This window comes from Seriola lalandi, unplaced genomic scaffold (assembly GCF_002814215.2).
Source record: "Seriola lalandi dorsalis isolate HSWRI2012SDOR001 ecotype SW California unplaced genomic scaffold, Sedor1 jcf7180002054671, whole genome shotgun sequence".
Taxonomy (NCBI): Eukaryota; Metazoa; Chordata; class Actinopteri; order Carangiformes; family Carangidae; genus Seriola; species Seriola lalandi.
The window spans coordinates 612,190-634,868 of record NW_019525224.1 but is presented as its reverse complement, the minus strand read 5'-3'; the positions used below and the strand labels follow the sequence as shown (position 1 = coordinate 634,868).

At 39.5% G+C, this 22,679-nt stretch overlaps 3 protein-coding genes across 5 annotated transcripts in view; 2 read left to right on the top strand and 1 right to left on the bottom strand.

The window, feature by feature from the left end:
- Positions 1-11,208, top strand: part of LOC111666062 (DNA topoisomerase I, mitochondrial) — a 35,007-nt gene extending 23,799 nt beyond the window's left edge. The window contains exons 15-20 of the mRNA XM_087177962.1: positions 3,178-3,246; positions 7,848-7,962; positions 8,670-8,797; positions 9,037-9,137; positions 10,022-10,171; positions 10,834-11,208. Of these exons, the coding sequence (XP_087034088.1) occupies positions 3,178-3,246; positions 7,848-7,962; positions 8,670-8,797; positions 9,037-9,137; positions 10,022-10,171; positions 10,834-10,936 (666 nt within the window). The 3' untranslated portion in view covers positions 10,937-11,208. The remainder of the gene's footprint in view (positions 1-3,177; positions 3,247-7,847; positions 7,963-8,669; positions 8,798-9,036; positions 9,138-10,021; positions 10,172-10,833) is intronic.
- Positions 11,209-11,568: 360 nt separating this feature from the next.
- On the bottom strand, positions 11,569-14,006 carry hsbp1b (heat shock factor binding protein 1b). The gene is made up of 4 exons (XM_023421268.2): positions 13,819-14,006; positions 12,633-12,699; positions 12,251-12,377; positions 11,569-12,090 (listed from the first exon to the last, which is right to left on the bottom strand). The coding sequence occupies exons 1-3, from the start codon at positions 13,861-13,863 to the stop codon at positions 12,256-12,258; spliced, it is 234 nt and encodes a 77-aa protein (XP_023277036.1). The 5' UTR covers positions 13,864-14,006; the 3' UTR covers positions 11,569-12,090; positions 12,251-12,255.
- Positions 14,007-14,140: 134 nt separating this feature from the next.
- Positions 14,141-22,679, top strand: part of LOC111666064 (solute carrier family 66 member 2) — a 44,986-nt gene continuing 36,447 nt past the window's right edge. Inside the window, exons 1-3 of one of the 3 annotated variants that reach the window (XM_087177963.1) lie at positions 14,141-14,164; positions 17,323-17,583; positions 18,139-18,272. In XM_087177963.1, the coding sequence (XP_087034089.1) occupies positions 17,375-17,583; positions 18,139-18,272 (343 nt within the window). In that variant the 5' untranslated portion in view covers positions 14,141-14,164; positions 17,323-17,374. Of the gene's footprint in view, positions 14,165-14,322; positions 14,449-14,895; positions 15,022-17,322; positions 17,584-18,138; positions 18,273-22,679 lie in introns of those variants that run through there. The other 2 variants (XM_023421266.2, XM_023421267.2) reach the window with 2 other exon arrangements.

Below are 22,679 nucleotides of genomic sequence, written 5' to 3'. Positions count from 1 at the left end.
CTGTTCATTGCAATACAAACCAATATATTTCAGTGTAATAATCTATGCTTTACCCTTTGGGTTTTGGCAGAAGTCCCTGCAGAGAAGGTCACTTGCATGCATATCTATATGCACAGAGCCTGAAGCAGAGCGGGAACTGAGAAATGTCCTCAGGGCGCAGTTGTAGATTGGTTTCCTGTGGCTGTGGTGGTTTAATTTGTCTGTCTGTTCCAACTGCTGAACTGTCCCTCTGCTCCAGTCTGCTTCTGTTGGATTACATCTTCATGGAGGGGAATTTTTAACCTTGTAACCTGGAGCTGGTCAGTGCATCTAAGCATCATGACATGGTTTTAATTAACTGGTTAAGTTTCAACTCCATGAGCAGTATTGTATAATACTAGGAATCAGTATTTTAGGCAGAGCATTCAGTCAGGGGCAGTGCTGAAGGAGCAGCTGAAGTCATTTATCAAGAAAGCACACAAAACTGGTGTTGCTATTCATCATCTTTCCTTGTTGTCTCACAGCATTACATAGTTTTGGCTTTTTGACTGCTTGTCAGAAGTAGTTTTAATAGTTTTAATACATAGGTTTGGCTGACATAACTGGTGATAGGAATTCATCTTTTTTTCTGACCAATAGAATTAGGTGCAGATTAATTGCTAATAAAAATGGTTAAAACAGGATACTGTCAATGGACATGTGAACAACTGATCTTAAAAGCAAGTTTACGGGAGTTGAACAACCTAACATCTCCATGCTGAGTTTGTGCATGCTTGTATTAAATGATCAACCAGCATACAGTACAGACTGTAAATATCTTAATCAAATTTAGACAGCCCTGTGATTAACAGACCTTATGCACAGTAGTTTTAGCAATAGACAATATTTCATTGTTAATTGTTGCTTCAGGTAGGTTCATGGTCTCAAGTATTTGGTTCAAGTTGGTGTTATTTAGTCTTGCATAAAACTGTTTTTTCAAACTTTGTAATGCTCCCTCAGGAGCCACTGGAGACATTATACAACTGTTGTCACGAGCTGAGTTGTGCTTCTAATAATATGTAAACTAAAATTCACATGTTAAATTTGTGGAGTGACTCTTTAAGATCTGTCATGCTGTTGCCATTCAAAAAATTTCACAAGAAAGTGTGGTAACAGGAAACCTGTTTAAGCTTTTCTTTGAATTTTTACAGCGCTTCAGAGTTTTCACAGTTGCACTCAGCATATTGGCTTTTTGCTGAAATACAGAATAGTTTTGTGTACTGTTGCAGCAAAATCACTGCATTTGATGTGGAAAATAGTGGATATATTCTTTGCCCACTAAACAGGCCTGTGTTGGACCCAAATCAGTTTTAAGCTTTCACATATCCATTGACAATGTCATGTAATCAGTTCAAGTCAGTTTAAGTGGAGTGCTTAATTGGCTTTGCTCTATTGTAATGTTAGGTGCAAAAACCTTTTTTGGAAGCCTTCATAATGTCGGTGGCTTGCACAGGGTACAATATTCTAATGCTCATAGGACAGCAGCAGTGCTATAAAAGAACATAATGTAATTAAGCATTGCAGCAACTTGTCAGTTGTTAGTGATCCGATATAGTAAATGATGATGCATAATGTAATGATCAGGTTAGCTAATGCCACAATAGAAGAAAACAAAGTGTGAACTTTTTTATCTTGTTTACTTGTCTACAATCTGTCAAACAGCTATCACGTTTTTGTGTGTCTGTGTATGTGTGTATGTTTGTATTTGTGTATGTGTGTGTATATGTAAATTTCCAAGCCCTCCTCTGGTGTCAGCCCATGCTATCTCCAGTTCCAGAGATTGAAAAAGAAATGTTAGCACCTGACAGCCAAAGTGTTTTGTTTCTTGGCAGAACATATAATTATTCAAATGAGTGCATTCAAAAGCAACACATTAGCTAGAATTAATTAGTCCCTTGCATATTTTAGCATCATCAATTCCCAGGGAAATCAGTGGGATTGCTGCTAAATGTCACTTTGAATAAAATGGAACAAGGATGGAAAGAAGGAATTTCCATATTAAACCTCTGGAGGGATATGAAATTATTGAATCTAGTACTTGGGGTTATATATTTGGCTTAAATCTATGTTGTATATGTAGTCTCTGCAGTTTCTGCAACAGTTCTGCATACAGAGAACACAGGACACTACTGGGAATTAATGCAAAAATTGCAATTATGTGGAGCCATGCTGTGCATGATCTGAACTGCTAGTACTGTATGTCCCATAAGACAAAGTCATATCATTGCCATAAGACATAAGGGTTATTAATAAGCAATCCATATGAACACTTGTGTACCTTTTTCTTTGCCTTTCCCACCCTTGAATGCTTAGCCAATGATTCATCGGTACCTCAGTGTATCTGTTTATTGTTTAAAAACAAGTACCTACTTATTACTCGCCGAATGACTTTATCAAATAGCCCCAGAGAGTGTGGACACCCGTAGCTGCATAAACTTATTGTGTCAGGTACATTCATGCTGCTGAATATTTATACATTTTTTCTAAATTCCATTCTCAACACACACGCATCCAGACACATCACTAAACCAATTAGGCAAGCTCACTTTGGTGTCTCTGCTTCTCTTAAGACAGATTTTTAGACAGATATTGATTTACATTTTCATCCCAAATAAAACTTTCAGTTTATTTGCCAAGGGGGAACCAAATTGCCACACAAACCAGACAGTGAAATATGTCAGTGTGTTTTATACAGCAACACATCTGTTGCTATTAATTGGTTTCTTGCATATTTTATGAGTTTATTTGGGGAAGGGTGCATCTGTGGAGCCCACAGAGTTGCTGGGAATGTCAGCACTACATTTGTTGTCTAAATTGCATTATACTGTGTGTGTAATTTTGATATTTATGATATTTTAGATTTGACTTGTAAGCTAGCCTTCAAAGAATCGCTATCACTTTCCACCTTTCACATTGAATTTATTGATGCATTGAAATTTCACTTCTAATGTTTTGCACCCAAAATATTTAATATTGCCCAAGTCGAGCCTGTATTGTTAGGAAATGTTGGATAACTGATAAATGATTGGCTGAAGACAACACAAATGTCCTCATTTACACACTATTTTTAGTCCTCCAGTGAAACATAAACTTCAGAACTATCAGTGCAACACAGCAGGTAACCCCAGGTTGGCTTGATAAAAATATGTATCTTTTCAGGTTTTTAAGAATCTTAAACTGTTCCTCGAGAACAAGCAACCTGGAGATGACCTCTTTGACCGCCTTACTGTGAGTATCTTACTTACTGCCGCTACATTTCTTTCCTTCAGTATTTTACATGTTTTCTAGCCACCTCAGATGTTAAGTTGTGAAGCTTTTGTAAAATATTACCAGATGATGCTGAACAAAGGAAGTGGTAAAAGAAGTGCTTGGTATTGGTTAAAACTGCTCACAAGTAAAAGAGTACTTCAATCTTTTTTATCAGGGTTGTGTAAAAAGTGAGAGAAACTCCCTTGAGGTACATAATAGTTGAAGAAAAGGCTGTGAAAGAAAAATAGAATTACATTTTTTTTTATGTTTTCTGGGGACGGAAGGCTACGGTAAAGGAAAAGCAGGGACTAAATTGTAAGGTGGAAGAGATGAGATTGAATGAGGATGAGCCATTGGTGTGGAGAGATGAAAGGGGTAAAGTGAGGAGAAGGGGACGAATATTGGAAGTGGGGAAATTGAAAGCAGAAAAGGAGTTTCAAAAGAGAGAGGGGATGGACTCCGGCAGATAAAAATGAAACTGCGCAAGTAAAAATTGAGAGTGAACATGCTAGGTGGATGAATTTCCACACAAGAATCTGGCATCCTCTCAACCTCTTCCAGTAACTGCAGGCAGCAGGTCCACACAGAATGCAGCAGTTGTGCACAGGGGTTAGTCAATTGCAGGGAGACGTGCGGCTTCTCAGGCTGCTCTCAGTCTTTATAAAACAAGATTAACCGCATTATTTGTCTGTTTTAATTTACATCCCAGTTTGTCCTTGTCAGGTAAACATTCAGAATTACCCATATATACAGGATTGTTGTAGTGGAAACAGGGCTATAGTAGCATGTACTTTGGGTTAAGTGCTCTGATTTTTGAGGTATACCTTGTCTTATAATACGCTCAACATAGACAAGGCTATATGTAGGTGGGAACAGATGAATAGCCAAATCAAAAGAGAGGGGACTAATGAAATGGAAGAAGAAAGATATGCAGATAAGAGAGCCAAAGGAAGTTCTGAGAGCCAGCTACGTTGGCATATAAAGATTGACAGGAAGGAAAAGCATGAGATGAAGAGATGGAGCAATTGAAGGAGGGAGTCTGGTGCCTCTGCTCTCTGCCCTCTAGTGTGTCAGGAAATGTCAGGGTGTTTTGGAGGTGGAATGGTAATGGCTGCTGTGGGCAGGCCTGATTGACACCCGGAAAGGCCAGGCCACTCAGAGAGAGAGAGAGAGAGAGAGAGAGTGTGTGTGTGTGTGTGTGTGTGTGTGTGTGTGTGTGTGTGTGTGTGTGTGTGTACACACAGACACACAGTAGTAGACAGAGTGGTAGCAAAGTGACAGCTGATCCAGGTGAGGGGAGGTTAGGAGGGAGAAGGTGGACGATGGCTGGAAAAAGGTAGTTGGAGGAAAGATGGAGGGAAGGAGAAGATAAAGGATCAGAAGTGACAGCCAGGCAGCTACTGTAAGGCCGAGGTGAGGGGGAAGAAGATGGAGGATGAGTGATGGAACTTTAAAGAGTGCTGCTATCCTCAGCTGCCATTTCAGACAGAGGCTGTGGAAGGCGCTGAGGAAAGACAAAAATGGAAATCTGGGGCTAAAAGGTAAATGAAAAACATGAATAAGGCAGGGAGTGAAAGAGTTGAATGACAGATTTTTGGACCTAAACTAACTTGGCTAGTGAGCATGATGTTAATTTCTCTTGTACATGTAACAGAATGAGGAGTTTCAGATTTCATAAACAAAAGATGAGAAGAGTGAAACCAGTGGAACCACCTTCCACCTCATGCCTTGGTTTTTGCTCTGATATGCATTGTCAGTTGTGAGACCTTATTTTGACAGGTGTACCTTTCCAAATCATGTCCAATCAATTGAATTTGCCATAGGTTGGAATCAAGTTGTAGAAACATCTCAAAGATGATCAAGAGACTTGGAAGGAACCCTTACTAAATTTCAAGTGTGATAGCAAAGCGTCTAAATACTTGTCAATGTGATATTTCAGTTTTTCCTTTTTAATAAACTTGCAAAAAAATTCTGAAATTTAGTTTTCACATTTTCATTATGGGTCAATTACCATATACCATTCACTGTAGCTGTTTCGAATGACCATACTCGAATAATAGGGGAGAGATGTGCAAATTGAAAAAATTGAGAAAACACTTATGAATGCTTCTCCTCAAAGCATTCAGAGCGTTGCACTCGGTTGTGTGAAAATGCTTCCTCTCTGCCACACACCTGGTCAGTTGAAGTGATCAGCACATCCACTTCACACCGCAACTTGCTGGTTTTGTAATGTTCAAAAATTGTCAGATGCAAGCCCTCAATTCCTACATCAGAAAGGTGTGGGACAAGGGACTTTCAGACACTAATTAACCATCCGACAAGCACTTTAGTTGAATCTTTAAAGCTACAGCCAAACGGAAGTTACAGTGTCTTTTTTTTTTAGCAATGTGACAGATTTTTGAGTAACATTGTATATGTGGGTGGGGTTTAGTTACGAGAGGGATTTATATCAATTCCTTAAAATTTTATTGGATCACTCAAAAATGGGTTTGCCTTTGCAAAGATGGCATGATACAGAACTGTAGTGAAATATGGAGTTGTAGAAAGACTGTTGCCCTGCACCCACGTCTTCATCACCTGTACTGTTAGATAAGGAGGAAGAGGATGAGGAATTAAATAAATCAGAACATAATCCTGCCCTCTTAGAAATGTAAACAAAGTACCCACGGAATGATATTGCTCTGCTAGCTACTACTACCTACACTGTGAGCGAACTGTCAAGTGTGGATTCAGATAAAACTTTTTTTGACATATTTGCGAACACATAGAGAATATATTAGAACTTGGAAAGCCTTTTTTTTTATTTGTTGTTTGTAAAACTAGCACAGGACCTGTGGTCTGCATTGCATTCTGTAATCTCTCTGGCTACCTTCACAAAATGCCAAACTGAAGTGCAGAAATGCAGTTACATTGAGTTTTTACAGAAACAATGTGCACTGAAGTGGACAAAATCCTTAATGTTGTTAGCATTGTTAGCATTCAGTGTTGCAAACATTTTATTGTACTCACATTTCAGAGGGAGATGACGCTCATCAATATAAGGTTGCAAAATGCTCAGCCATGGTGAGCACATGTTGGTGTGCACTTGCCTGTGTGTGTGGGTCTGTTCGCGAGTGCATGCACGCATTCTCGCCCCATGTTGAGGTCTGATCTGAGCTTAAAATGCAGGTGTATGTCAGGCTTGTCTGGAAGCCTCCTCTCCTGAGTCCACATCATTAGAGCTACAGTACACACACTGTCTGCAGTTTCAGGTTAACTGTACCCTCAGTGGGATCTCTTTAACGACATCTTAGTCAAATGAATTAAATTACTACGGAGTGGTATAGTCCCTATGAGCTGCCTTATTTTGGCAAATTTCATTATTTTCCCTCCACTCTATTGTTTCCCTTTCACCATCAACCAGAAATGAGTTTTTTAAATGGGAACTGATGCAGAGAACACACAAATTGGAGCCAGTAAAAAATGAACAGCAGATGACTATAACCAGTCTAGAATGGCAACAATCAAGATTTCTCTCCGACATTAGTTGCCATCACCACAAAATTGCTGTAGCAGTATGTTAATGAGAAAGTTCAATTTGTAGGATTGTGTATTATAGATTGGAAATTAGAAGTGCAGTCATGATACATTGTAATAATGCCTTAGGAGGTGACATGGATGACACACACAAAACACCATGGCAAGGGAGTTGATGGTGTGAGAGCTGTCATACCTACCCCTCAAACTTGCAGACACCATCATTAGCATTGCAGGGGCACGGTTAGGTAGCTCATTAGCAGGACAGGCACGACAACAAATGTGTGTGGATGCGTGTACCTGTGTGCTCTCCAACACATGCATTCATGCACACATATGTATATATGTGAAAACCCTCCTTCATCCTATTTCTCATAGGCTCCTGCAGTGAGACGCACTCATTTATACAAGTAGCCCCAGACAGCTGGATCTTGACCTCGCTCTGATTAAATGAACCACATCATTATTGTAATCTTCATCTGAATTATTTTTTTTCTTCTTCCAGCGCTGTGAGCTCACCAGCAAAGTTTTTCTTTCACATTTGTCTGCTCTCATCTATGTTTATAAATGTTATCTGCCACATATTTGCACCTCATATCAGGATGTGTGCAGTGAGCATACATGTTTTTGTTTTCAACCATTGTGTGTGCTCTTGCACTCTTAACTCTGTTTCACGTCTTTGCTGTTCAGCTGAAGCTGTAGCCATTTGACAGGAGCTCATGGATATCTAACCACTGGCTATGACAGCTCTAACTTGTTATAATACCTAGAGAAATGTCAGAGGGGAAATAGTACTGTGATCTGTTTTAATATCCTTGCTCTAATTGATAATGATAATGAAGGCAGAGATAGTATTTTATGTGTTTTTATTTGTTAGGGTATATTACAGAAGCCTTTAACACTGCAGTGGTACAATGCCACAGTGCCACCTAGTGTTAGAGGAAATGTGCTGCTATAGGTGCCTTAATGGTTCTGTGATGACAGTTTGTTTGTTCTATGCTACACTGGTTGAATGTGTTGCTCTTTGTCTGTTTCTCTTTGCCCCCCATTTCTCTTCATGGCAGACAAGCTTGCTGAACAAGCATTTGAGTTCCCTAATGCAAGGTCTTTCTGCAAAGGTCTTCAGGACATATAACGCCTCCATCACCCTGCAGCAGCAGCTCAAAGAGCTCACAAACAGTAAGTCACACATTCATTATACTATAAAACAGTCTAACATTACATAAATTGCTGTATGACATACTCATGCTTATAAAGCACTGGCTCATACCCAGCTGCTGGACAGGTACCAGCGGTTTTATTGCAGTAACCCTTTATCAATCTGTCTCTTATCATTGTCTCATTACCTGGCCGCTTGTGCCTTGGAGTCCCATGATAAAACACACTGCCACACTTTTGACACTTTTTATTTTTAGCCTGTTTGATTTAAGATATCCTGACGTTAGTCAGCTTTTCCAGCCATGGCAGCAGTACATTATCACTGTACCCAGTGTGGGGCGTCTCTGCCTCACTCTTATCAGGGTCCCGTTGGTTGCCTCTGCAACAGTTTCTCATTCAGAGATAGAAGTGTCACACTCTCTTCTCATTTCTGGATTGCCACTGAGAACCAATCTGCAAGCTGACATGTGGTTGTAGTGTGTGTTATGTGGAGCCAAGGAAGAATAGACAAAGCTAATGTCGTTCTGAATAAAATAAATGAAAGTGTGTGTGTGTGCATGTGTGTGTTGAGAGATTTGTGGTGCAGATGGTGGGTGGGCAGTAATAATATGAGGGATGCCAGCATGATTTTATCTTTTTAAATTCTCTGTGCATAATTCTGGTCAGATATGTGTTCTCAGTGGGTTGTTTCTGTTTAAATACAAATGACTATTCTCTCACCCTCCAAGAGTCTGACAATGTGGCAGAGAAATTGCTGTCCTACAACAGGGCTAACAGAGCAGTTGCTATTCTCTGCAACCACCAGCGGGCGCCGCCAAAGACATTTGATCAGTCTATGGCTAATCTACAGGCCAAGGTAAGAATGGCTTGACTTGGTTTATTGGTCAGTCATTCATCACGTTAACACGGTGCATAGGCAGGGACAATGATATTTTTTCATGTCCTTGTGTCACTAACATTTTATTGAAAGAAGCCCTGTGCAGAATTCTAGAGACCATATATTTTTGAGAACATAATAGCCCAGTCAAGGATAGCTTGAAGCTGATGGTAATGCATGTATAAAATCATACCTATGTCCTAATGTGCTCCACCCAGATTGATGGTAGAAAGGAACAGCTTGCCCTAGCTAAGACGGAGCTGAAACAGGCCAAGAAGGAGGCCAAGGCCAAAGGCAGCTCAGAACCCAAGCTGCAGACGTAAGTGATGCAGTAGTCAGGAAAAAAAATAAATAAATACAATTGTTACAATTACAAATGATTGTCAACAATCTTAAAATAGAAGCACCTCTTTGTAGACTAAATAGCAAGCTACACATGCTTACACACTCAATAGACAGGTACCCTGTACGGCTAAGCACCACCTAGCAACACACACAACACAAACTGCTTCAGTATGAATAATGAGCTGTAAGCCATGGGAAATGTAAGATCTTGAATTTGCAATCATACAGATGTTTGTTGTTTTGGTAGCCCTGCTGTTAAGTCATGGTGATGAGCTTCCTTGCTGTTAATTTTTTTGTCTTTGTTTATAGAGTCAAAAGAGGCAATTACAAGCAAGGTTATAGTTGTACATTGCAGTGCAGTAAGGCATCCACATATGGACCTCTGCTTCTCTGTGGGTATTGCATTCATGATTAATAAGTTTATTCACGATATTAAGACTTCAGACATTACATTGTGTTGAGCAAAGCATAGAAAATGAACACTCTGTTCCACTTGATGTCAGATGAAAGTTTTAAATGAAAAATGTAAGCCATCTGTGACGGATACCTATAGAGTCTGCATTTAAACCAGTACTCAGTACAAAACTACCTGGTGTTGGATGTTGCTATTTTACTCGCTTGTCATCCCTAGACTGTTTAACAACATTGAATGTTTTATTTTTTGTGGATGCACTGTGTTATTTACATAAACATCTTCCTCTCAATGAGGCTACATACTGATGAAAACAAACTCTGTTTTGCTTGCTCAGAATGTGGAAAGGATCCATATTGACACTCTTCCAAATCAGGAGTCTTGTTTCTGCTAGAGTTAACCGCGTGACTCTATTGTACTTGCCTTTTGTGAATATTTGCTGCCAGGCTGGTGGAGCGGAAGAAGGCAGCAGTGAAGCGCTGTGAGGAGCAGCTGCTGAAGATGGAGGTCCAGGCGACTGACAGAGAAGAGAACAAACAAATTGCGCTCGGTACCTCAAAACTCAACTATCTGGACCCACGCATAAGCGTGGCTTGGTGAGTAAATACAAACGTTGACACTTAGGTTGGTGAAAACACTTGTACTTAATTCGTACTAAATTTTTGCATGTGCAAACCTACATAAAAATAACCAGACAAATTTTGGTTTTCAAATTGAACTAACTGCACCACCTCCACCAGGGGCCTGTATCACAAAGCAAGATTACCAAATCAGGCAGCTAATTTGGGGCTTTATTTGGGCTTTACAGTATCATGAAGGCGGTCCACTTTTAATCAGGGTAGATCACCATGGCAACCTGCATTGTATGACTAACCTGTTCAGGCAGTGTCAGCTCAGTGGATTGGATCAAAAAGTATAAGCCCACTTCCTGATGAATCTGTCTCTCTGGAAAAACTGAGTCACCGTTCTACAAAGACCCAAAATGGACAAAACCACTGCATTCACAAGATAGTAATAACTGAGACAAATTCATGTATTTCCAGGTCATTAGACCCACTTTTCTGTCTGTGACATTCAAGAGTTAAAAAATTTTTTGTAGTGCAAGCACTTGGCCTCTCTGGTATTTCTACCACTTCTATTACCTGTATTCTAGCAGTAGGTTGTTTGTAAGACAAAAGATTTCACGACTTATTAGACCCTTAACTGTTTGTTGTGTTGTTTGATGTTTATTTTACAATATTTTTTCCATTTGTTGTAGGTGTAAAAACACAGAGGTACCTGTAGAAAAAATCTACAATAAGAGCCAAAGAGACAAGTTTGCCTGGGCCATTGACATGACAGAAGCTGACTTTGAGTTCTAACTTTAATCTCCTAAAACTCCAGTCTCATAAACTGACATTATGATGCAATGAAGGAACCATTCACTTTACATAACATACAGTACTTTAATGTTGCATTATAATATGTTTGACTGCTGATGTTGTACTTTGAGATTGTGTGATGTAATCAAGCTCCATCCTTGTGACACATTTTGTTTACTGCTGTTCATTTCTATTTGATGTTTTTGGCACTTTTGTTTGTGTATTTTGTATTTGTATTAATTTGAATAAAGGGTTCCTATTATGCAGTAAAAGTATGGTTATTTTTCGTCTAAATGCCACGTTTGAGTGGACATTATTGCAAATACCTCTAATTCTATATACATTAAATTTGAGCTACAAACATTTTCACCAATATATAACATAAGTTCCAATTCTTCATTTGTTGATTGTATAGTGTAATACTAAAATATGATTTCAATACATTATAAACAATGTAAACAAAAAAAAACATGCAACACAGACATTCCAGATAATTTGCATAATAAAATACACCTATAGATAGATTAAAAATAAAATAAACAAACACTGTGAGCACCTAAGAGTTAATTATATTTTAAATACTGACTTAGCACCTGGCCAAATATTTATTATGTAATACATGACAAACAGCATTGTATTAAATAGCTTTAATAGAAGAAAATCAGTTAGAATTGGAATGCATCCTTGGTAGTAACAGTGCTGTTTGTAAAACACTGCAGGCTTCAGATGATCACAGTGCCCATTTCCCATGTGGGTAGAGATGGAGGTTTCTACTGGCCTGCTAGCCTGCTGGGGGGTGTGCTTCGCAGCACAAGCTTGGGCAAGGCTGTCCCCACCAAGCATCACCTTATGGGACTGAATTAGCTATGATATATAATGGCAGCGAAATAACCTCCAGGTCAGCACACTAAATCCATAAATTGCATTCCTGCATGAGCATTTTTAAGTTCTGGAGGGCATATCACACTATTCTAGCTTACAAATAACGTTCAGCTTTTCAAGTCATTACATAACTGTAACCGTTAATCACAATATTCAATATATAAAAAAGCATTTCACACAATGACACACCAAATCAATACAAATCATTTCAGAATGGAAAAGTCTGCTGCTCCTGAATTTAGGACCAACTTCACACCTTGTTACTTAGGAACCTGTAGGGCAAAGAAAACAAATGATCCATGTTGTTATAAGCTGAGACTGAAGGTGAATTCATCAACATTAAACATGCATTTTTCCACATTAATAGGAAACCAGACAAAGCTAAATTCACATGAAATCATAGGTGGAGAGGTAGATGGACTTTTTTCATACCTTCATTATGAGCCTTGACCCTCTTTAGCCTTTTCTGGTGTTGCCTCAATCTCTTCAACACCAGCCTGGGTCATCAGGTCAGCAATGTTCTTCTCCAAGTCATCAATACGTGTGCTCATCTCATCAAGTGGAGAGGTGGTTAAGGCACATAATTAAAATGAAATGACTCACAAGGTTAATCTTAAATGACCAAAATTATATCTGTGTCAGCCTGTAAGTCAGTACTTTTGATTGTGGAAAGGAAAATGCAGTGAAAAAGAGAAAAAAAAAAATCAACAATGAAACATCAGTTTATTACTGGATAAAATTAAACTAAATCAAAACTATTAACATTAAGCATTTACTCAATGAACAAGTGAGTGCATTTCATATGATAGGATATTCCTTCCTATAATCTGGTCTGACATGGTCTGAAACTTGTCCTGCATCTGTTGCAGCAGTGTCTGCACCTGTGAAACAAACCACACAAATACTGTTAGTGACAAAATAAGAATTTATAAGTTGGTTCACTGGTGATGGAAGCCATTCATCAAATCTACCAGATTAATTTGTGGTTGAATGTGACACCACAATGAATTTAAATTGAAACACAGCCAGTGGACCATACAGTATTAATAATACCGTGGCACCTGCACTGAAGCTCAAATGCACTAAGCCTGTGCTCTATAAATGATTCTAAAAAAGCAGCAGTAAAATGATAACATATGTAACTTGTTACCTTGACAACAATGCAAAAGCCTAGTAACCATGGGAGATGATTCCTCAGTTGACTGTGAAAAAAGGTGTCTATACAATTTTCTGTATTTCTGCATTACCTGTCTGCCCGTTACGTAATGTGGCTCTATCACAGCTTAATTTAACCGAATTTATGCTTTAAATGCTAAAAACTTGTGAAAAGAAGCTTTTCTGAGCAACATTCTTAAATACACCAAATGTATTCCATAGACACACACACACACACAGACCTTTTGGACCCCACTATATGAAAAAGAAACAAAGCAAACGAGAGGATTGTTATGTCTGAAACTTAACACCTCTTAGTAAAGCTTATCACCATGACAACATCCAGAAACATTACCTCAGCTATCTGTGTCGTAAAACATAAGTAGGATTTCATTTGCACAATGAATTGTGTAAGTTCTCTGTGTGAACCTTCAAAATATTCAATATAATGGTAACCGACAATGTAAAAATTACTATTATTAAAAGTGTCTCTCTAGAGACGCTGCAGCATGACTTCTGGTAATGTAATACAATGCGTTTCACTCGGTTGTGATTTAGTGATGTCATTTGAAAGACCAACTGACCATTACTTACATAACACGGTCAAGCTAAAAGAAAAGCCAGGGCGTTCTAGCGACATTAGACACGTTGAATACACTGAGCCCATGAACCTATTTCATTATACAGTCAAATAACTAGCACACAGTGTTATATATTCTCTATACTCTGGCTAACCTTTGCTTGCTTAGTAGCTAACGATAGCTTGCCATCATTAGCATCCTTATTGCCACTGCTGGCTAAGCTACTGTAGCTAATGCAGGCTTGCCAACACGATTACGACTCACCACATTGGTAAGGTCCTGAACCGACTTGGGATCCGTCTCAGCCATGTTGTGCTGTAAACGATTATCAGTGCCTAAACAGTATTAAAATTCAAAGAGCTATCAACCGATTGTTTTGCTATCAGGTTCGTAACTGTTCGAAACAGATAGCAGTCCGTCGCACCACCCACTGCACAGTCAGCTGTTCCACAACACAGAGACTCTCGCGAGAGCCGAGTCAGGATGCTAAGAAATGTGGAACATTGAGTTTTTGAATGGGGAGCGTGTACAGTATTTTGTAGTTTTGTTTACCCCTCATGGCCTCAGGGACACCCTAAACGGTATTCACTCAAAGCATTTATTCGCCAGAGTAAGTAGACCACATCACATGAAATGCCCCAGCCTTAACGACCTGCATGTGTGTTGCTGGAATTTGGTTAGTCCGCAAATTATACTAAACAACGATGTATGTGTCTGTGCGCGCGCGTGAGTGTGTATGTGCGCGCGCGTTTCTCCTCCTCTCGTGTGAACGTGTTGAGATTTGAAAGTTGGAGCTGCTAGGGGGAACCCGGTGTGTTTTGACGCTGAAACGTTCGTGTGAGTGTGCGGGTGCGTGGTTGTGATAAGGTGGAGGAAAGTGAATGAAGGCGACTGGTAAGTGAAGCTGGAAGTTGTCCACGGTTTACCTATAAAATGTCGAATATTAAATTCTGCCACTTATACAAGCATTAAACTCTTACTGGGAACGATGGGAAACTGTGCGTGTAGAGAATGTGCTTTTTAAAACTGAAACTACTATTTTAGAAAAAGACGCAGATTTTTCTCTGATGATTTTAGAGATATCTTTACCTTAGAGTTGAGAATTCGACATTACACACGTCAAACCCAGTCTTATATTCCCTTATAACAGTGTTCATTTCTGTTTCTCTGTGTCCTGTTACTGAACTTGCAGTAGCCTATCCAGTAGCCCAAAATTGATGTCTGAAAGTTCAGGCATGTTCGCCCAACCCCATGGAGCTATGCTTTGCTTACATAACACAGCTTCAAATGTTACAGGAGATTGCCCAACGCGTTTGGACTGCTATATACAGTGATGGTTTACTCACACCGCCAGCAGAAGGGAAGAGCTGGAGACGCCTTGTATTGTTAATTTCCTGAATAATGTTTAACCTGTAGGGAACCTGTAAAAACATATTTTATGGAATGTGATCAAGGGCTGCTCTGCAGGTTTGCATGAACTTTGCATTGTTAAAAATCTTAACTTTTTAAACGACTCTAAGATACATAAATGTGAGACAGACTTAGTATCTCACTGAGGTGTGAAGTTCTTGAGAAATTAGGACTTCCTTATGTTGTTACTTAAAGCTGAGTTATGTGAAATAACAGATGCCTAATGAGTAATCATACTCTTCATCTTCTGGATAACTCCTCCATGTAAACATCCATCTGCTGCTCTGTTGAAATAGCCTATTATCAGCAATCATACCCAGAGAGTGGCACAAATTACTATTAGAGAACCTGCTGGTGAGGTTTCCTATTTTGTCATGCCTAAAGTACTTCTCAGTGTGTTGACCTAGTGTTGACTTGTTCGCTAAGCTAAACTGAGTGACTTGTCAACTGACTGGCTGCCAAACATGTATCGGAACAAAGGCGTCTATGTTTATACTGGTCCCGCTGTTTTGGATTGGACATTGAAAACAGTGCTGTTAACTTGATTATTACACAGCCACAAGAAGAGTCACTTAAGAATCTTGCCCCACCAACTTCCTGTACTTCTCACTGTTCGCTCAGAATGTCTTGGTCATGGTTTTGTGTATATAGCAACACACTGGCTGCTACATGAATATGTTCACATGCCATTTCCAAGGAGCTGTTTATCAGTATTAGAAAATCACATTGAACTGTAAAAAACACTCTCTTTGTTCTGTAGATTGCTATGTTCAGGGAGGGAATCACTAACCTTATCACCTTAGTAATCTATGTAATTATCCCATCAACAATGCCTGCTAATACTTGCATAAAACACTATTGGGGATTGTAGAACTCAACTACCTGAATTACTAGTAATGCAGACAAAACAGCTTGGTTCTAACATGTCTTTAACTATGTGTTTCCTCAGAGTGTAGTTTCACTCTGATAGAAGTCGGTTAGTAGGAGGAGACAAAGACTTGCATTTTGGCTTGTTATCGCCACACTGTGGCAGCTAATGCTGACATCTCCGACCCAGGTCACCTCAGCAATGCCCCCAATACCTGCCTGTCATAACTGCCCTCACTGGCTATTGGCTATTTAACCGTTCCTTGCACTTCCTCTCTCTCTCTCTATGGGATACTTCACATTTTTGCTTCACTTCCAAACCTGCCATCCCCATCCCACTGTATGGCTTTTTCATAAAACACACATCTGGGTTTTGCTTCAAATGTGTGAACTTAAAAGCAGTTTTGATTAAAAAGTAGTTACTCTTGTGTGTCCTGCACGGCAAAAAATATCCCTACAGCATAATAACTTACTAATTAAATTACATGTTTATTTAAACCACCGATACTGCCTGTGTGTGCATTTTGCACTACAACAAGGAATTGTTTTCAGTTTTTTCAAGAATCTGTCAGTATTATTAATTTGCTTCATAAATTATTTTTCAAAAGCAAAGAAGCAAAGCATGAAAATTGTAGATGTTTTAAAACTTGGTTAATGTTTTACTAAATGAATAAAACAATAATGTAATGACTTGCATCTGTTTTGACAGACTAATCAGGCAGTAAAGGAAATGCTCTTTTCTGACTGAATTGCAGATGACCAACTGGTAACCTTAACAAAAAGCAGGAAAAGGGAAATATAATTGTGCTCAACCTAAAAACATCAACAGATGTTGACCTAGAAAAATATGTACATTAGCTACAGAGAAAGGTCTGCATGCACATAGTTTAACTGTATTAAATATGCACAGCAGAAAGAGTAACAAACGATTAAGTGCTAAAGTCTTTATGCTGAATTCTTGCTGCTGTAGTGTACATCCAGGCTGATGAAGAATATAAGATATAAGAATATATAAACTAAACCCAAATGTAACTTTTGCCATCTACAACTGACATTTTATTTTGTCACAGTAGGAAAAGCACAGGGGTTACTAATAATGTGAAAGAAGGCTCTGTTCTATTCAAGTGTCAAGAACCAGCATGAACTATACCAGGACCCTGAAACAACAGCAGCTAAATTGAATTTAGTCAGCACTCATTTTATTATTTACACCTCTGCTCCTCCTGTGACATGTCAAAATGTCTTATAATAAAAAAGCATACTGGTCTATTGTTTGATATGAATTTTATTTTCCCTAAAAGTATATAGGTATTGTGAGGTGAGGAGTGGCAGCTGGGCCATACACAACTCGTGCATTTCAACCTAATCAGTTTAATAGATTTTACTGCTGTTTGGTTTCTTACAGACCTCTGGTTGCCTCAGAAAAGACATCAGATTATAAATCCTAATAATGATTTAATGATTTAATAATAATAACTTTCTGCTTCCAAGGTGCAACCGCTACACCCCGCGGCGTGGACGCCCCTGAGCTTCTCTCAGTGTGATGGATGAAGAGGTGGTTCTGCAGGAGGAGGACCTGGAGGGCTCGTGGACGCTGCTGTCTTGGCTGGCGTCCTGCCTCATGGTGTTTGGAGGGGCCTTGCCCTATGTGCCACAGTACCAGGAGATCCAGAGGAGCAGCAACACTGAGGGCTTCTCCACCAGAGTCTGTCTGGTGTTGCTCATAGCCAACATCCTGCGCATATTCTTCTGGTGAGAATGAGAGGGAATGCATGCTGTCCATCCCTCTGATTTTCTTTTTCTTGCTTTCATCCGTTTTGCCTTTTGGGACACTCGTGCCATTGATGAGGTCACTCAGATCTGTCTTGGTGTCAGAAGTTAATGGAGTAGGAATAAAATCACAGAATAAAATGAGATTGAGTAGACAATCAGAAGCATATGCTGCTCACCGATAAGCTTTTCTGTAATAGTTTTACACATCAGAGAGCAAAAGTCATTGTTCTGAATCGAGGGACCGGAGAGGGAATGTGATAGATTCTTTATGGAATCTGCTTAAAACATTTATGATTATAAAATCTCTAGCTGTGCTCCTTATACCCTCTATGACATGTCCTGTAATAAAACCCATACAATTAAATAGAATAGTCTGGTGTTTTAACAGTGGTGTTTACATGCTTTGTTTATTTGTTATCATTTTTATTTGTACTTTTATTGCAAATAACATATTAACGTGTTTACACTGTATTTTCTTAATTCATTTAAGTCTCCTCCTATATAAAAAATGGTGTTTTGGTCACGTCCTTTTAGGATAGGGAAGCAGTTTGAGCTGACCCTGCTGCTCCAGAGTGTGGTGATGATCCTCACCATGTTTGCCATGCTGCACCTCTGCTGCACAGTCCAAAACACCAACCGAGTGAGCACCAAACAGCACCGACTTTCAGGTAACTGCCTTTATGCCAAGACCAACGAGTTAGTCATTACTAACACAACAACGTAATCATTTACACGTATATACAGTAAACAAAAATTATTTCCTGGCATCAAATGACATGTCCAGCAAACCACTCCTCTGTGTCAGCAGTTTAGATGCCAAGTGTGTCACCTCCTTCTTCCTGCCAAAAGAGGGGGCCATTGGAAAAGCTTAAATGGCAAGGCTGCTGTTTTCAAAATGCTTTACCTGTGACGGACACTTTTTTCCTGTTATCTCATTTTCATTTCCCTTATTCTCTACTGAATGGTTGCTTTTGGCTCCTTGTGTCTAGACATTAAAACACATGCTAATGCACACTAGTAATAGTAAAACCCAAAGGGCAGTGAGAAATAATGGTATCATAGATATTAAGATATGTAAGAAAGTGCAAGGCAAAGCAAAAATGTCCTGTGAATATATTAGTTGGTGTACTGTCACATGTGAGATTAGTCTATTCTGAGCCCGACTCAGAGTGTTATAGTGTGTGTGTGTGTGTGTGTGTGTGTGTGTGTGTGTGTGTGTGTGTGTGTGTGTGTGTGTGTGTGAGAGAGGACGAAGTGGATGATGCATCAGTGCCGGGTAAGGAGAATATGAGAGGAGATGAAGAGGGCTAAGATTAAGCAGGCCAATATCAGATTGTGTTGTGTATTGTGTGTGTGTGTGTTTGTGTGTGAGTGTGTGTGTGTGTGTGTTTGCAGAAGGAGGGAGCCGATCCAAGATTATTTTCAGGGTCACTCTTCATAGGGTGCTGTCTTTTATGGGTAATTGGGCTTTTTTTTGTAATTGACGGTTGAGTTGATTGCTTTTGCAAATGTGCTGATGGAAATTCAATCTAAGTACAGTTTTTATTAGATAACAGCCCATGGAATGAAATTGAATGATGGAATCTTGTAATACTTTGATCATGCAGAGCTAAATTTGTTATTAAAGACATAAATTATAATTACTGTTTGATTTTATACTGATTGATGGACATATTTCTTTATAAAGAAGAACATTATGTAAGTCTATTTGTTCTGCTGTCGGTGGCAAATGTTTTTAAGTGAGGTTAGATTGAGAAACTACAGATTGTGTGTGTGTGTAGACATGAGAGTAATGGTCTTTATCTTATGCATCTGTTCCTCTCTTGTCCCTGCAAAGAGTTGGTGTATTACTCATTGTCATCCCTTTTTTCATTAAGGCCCACCCACGCTTTTTCAGGCAACTTTTTCATGGTGAATAAAATATTATATGACGACTGGTGGAGGATTGTGTGTTCCCTCTGAGGGTGGATGATTTTCATAGGCTCTATATCTATCTGTGCTCAGTATTAGTGCACATGTTGCAAACACAGTGGACAATAGGTCTTGCTGCCAGACAGCTAGATACAGAGGGAAGGAGGATGATTGATTAAAAGGGATGCAGGCCAGGATCATATCTCCATAAACAAGTTTGGCCGTTATAACCCTGGTTACTAAAACTCAGCATGACCACCCTCTCACATCAAGCCCCCCCACTCTGAAGGGCAAGTTTCAGATCGTGTTTCATAGAGTGCGGGTACGATGGGGGATGGTGGGGTCCGGACAAAAATAGCTCAACAGCCCTTCGTCCCAACTGTCCGCTCCTCCCTCCATCCCTCCATCGCTAAGTCTTTCCAGCAAATCAGGGTCATCTCTATGTAAAGTAGCTTCCCCGGCCCAAGTTGCATGTTGGCATGACTTCCAAATATGTGATTATTTTTGAGGATCTTTCATGCTGAGACCTCTCATCAGTCATTTCTCAGCATCGTTCTCTGCTCTTTATTTTTCTCTTCTTCTCGTCCTTCTGTTGTTGTTTCACCTGCTCTCACCTCTTATCCTCCTCTTCCTTGCCCTAAACCCTTCTTCCAGTAGGGACATCTGAGACTGTCAAAGTCAATGTGTGTTATAGCAGGGTCATCTATGATCCCGCTGCTCACCGACCAACATCTGTCCCCCACTTACTGACCTCATTTTCCACTTCCTTAAGACACACATGCAAACACAAACTGACAGATAAGGTGAAACAGAAAATCACAAGTGCAGCTGCTGTTATGCTGATGATTCCTACCTGTTACAATCTGTTGTTGCTGATTGTACTGACTTCCCCCAGCCTCCACCTATTTTGTTTCCTTTTTCCATACTTGTGAAGGCATCTCTTGCTGTTTATTCCATATTTCCCTGATATACAATGTGTCTGCTGCATTTGGTTCTGTATATCGCCTAAGGACATTCAGTGTGCCTCTGATGAAATCTGGCATGCTGCTTTGATTCATGTGGCATCCAACCTCGCACACACAGCTTTTTCCACAAAATGCAACTGGCTATGCATCGTTGCAGTGATTCTAAATGCTTTGATGTAATTTGAATCAGGCCTTTTTCAAAACGGGTTTGTTTGTGTCAGTCCCAAACTGAATTTCATTGTTCCCCAAACCTGCTGGCCTGCTTTCATACTTGTTTGCTGCTGTTTCCATCCATGGTAAGTTTGTGTGATGCTTCCCTCAGCAAAGTCTAGGGGTGGGGGGTGGTGTTGCATGACTGCAAGTGTGGAGTGTGAGCTAAGCCCCCGCCCACCACAGTCTTCTTAGGAAATAAATGTTGTGTTGCACCATCTTGGGCTTGAATATCTGTTTTCCTGTAGTCGCTGCAATGACACAGTTAATGATGTTATCAGGACATGTGTCACAAGTATATAGTGTGTTCTGACTATACACACACACTGTACAGTCTGCCTGGAAACAAGCTAAGACCAGAATTGTTCAGGAGGACTCAGTTACTGTTTCTTTGTCCACTCAATTTTGCAAATTCCCTTGGTAACATGGAAAACTGACCATATTATCAATTTATTGACAATTTTTGAGTAAATTGTCAGTGTGATATTCACCTCACATACTGTAACTTTAAATACACATACCATACATCGTAAAAATGCATCTTCTTCGCAAACATTTGAATAACTTATTTGTCTTATCTTAACCACAATGAAAAATCTACAAGACTTTTCCAAGGAACCAACGTGAGCACACTGAAAATGCAGATTTTTAAAAATCTTTTCAAGGGCCGCCTTTTCATTCAAGAGGACGCTGAGTGAGAATCAACATAATTAGATTAGGAATAGAATTTTCAAGTCAGGTCACCTTCATCATCATTAATGAGTTTGAGTAGGTATGGACCTGGCAAATTGTGTGTTGCTATGGTCTACATTAGTTTTCCTTTATGCCGCTGTAATGCAGTGATGGTATTTTAACAGAATGAAAGATGATCAAAAATAGAAGCTGTTGATCTGCCTGTTTCAGCATTGTAACAGAGCCCACAACAATGTTATTCTTCACATAATCACTGATATAGGTAAAACTCATTACATATCTATATATCAATTGTGAAAACATTTTTAAGATGAACTAAATGTATTAGTAAAATGTGTTCAAAATGAATTGATTGAAAGGTACAGCATATGCTATGATCTTTAAAGGATGTGCTAAACTAAATTAAAGTGAAGGTTTGGTGAATAAAATTTGAGAGTCTTTGTGACAGTCTCTACACTGAGCTGACTCGGTTTTGACTTTGCAGTGACTTCCAGTGGCTGCCCCAGGGTACCACATTAACAGCCCTGGCCTTACGATACAGGGATTGGGAGGCTGAGGGGAGAGAATATGTTCAAAGGCAAATGTGACCTCAGGCTACAGTGTCGGGTCTGGTGCAATGAAAGCGGAGAGTTACTTTGAACGAGTCGAAATATAAAATTCAGGGGCTGCAGAAACGCACAGTTAAGGCAAACTGCTTACATCTATTACGCTATTAATGTGAATTATTTAAATTTCAAAAATTAATAATTTATAAATTTTCCTGATTTCATCAACTAGTTCATTTTAGATTCAATAAAAAGTGGAACAATATCATCCTCTACTGGTTGGACTTGGTAAAGCAACTACTATAACAAATTTCAGCTCTTAAGGTATTTTTATTTGTAACCTGGGCATACAGTTTTATATTCTTTACATTTACATTCAACCATCCAACATTCTCAGCTCTCGTCTACAATCTCACTTTGTGAGTCACCAGGCACCGAGCCACAATTGCTATTTAACATGCTGTTTGTGGGAGCCAGCGAGAGCTTACCAGACCATAAACAGTGGAAGAGATGGGACTCTCGATAGCTGGTGTTGACCCTGCAGTCATCCTTAAAACCGTTGGCACTCAAGTGGTGAAAGCAATTTCAATTTGCTCTAGATAACCTCTTCAGGAGAGGTTAGACAGAGCAGACATTGGAGGCGTGAGAGGAATTATTTAAAGAATGTGGGCTCAGTCAGTGGCTAATTCATTGTCTGTGATGTTGCAAAATGAACTTTCACTCTACTTTTATTTACGCAGGCAACAACAAG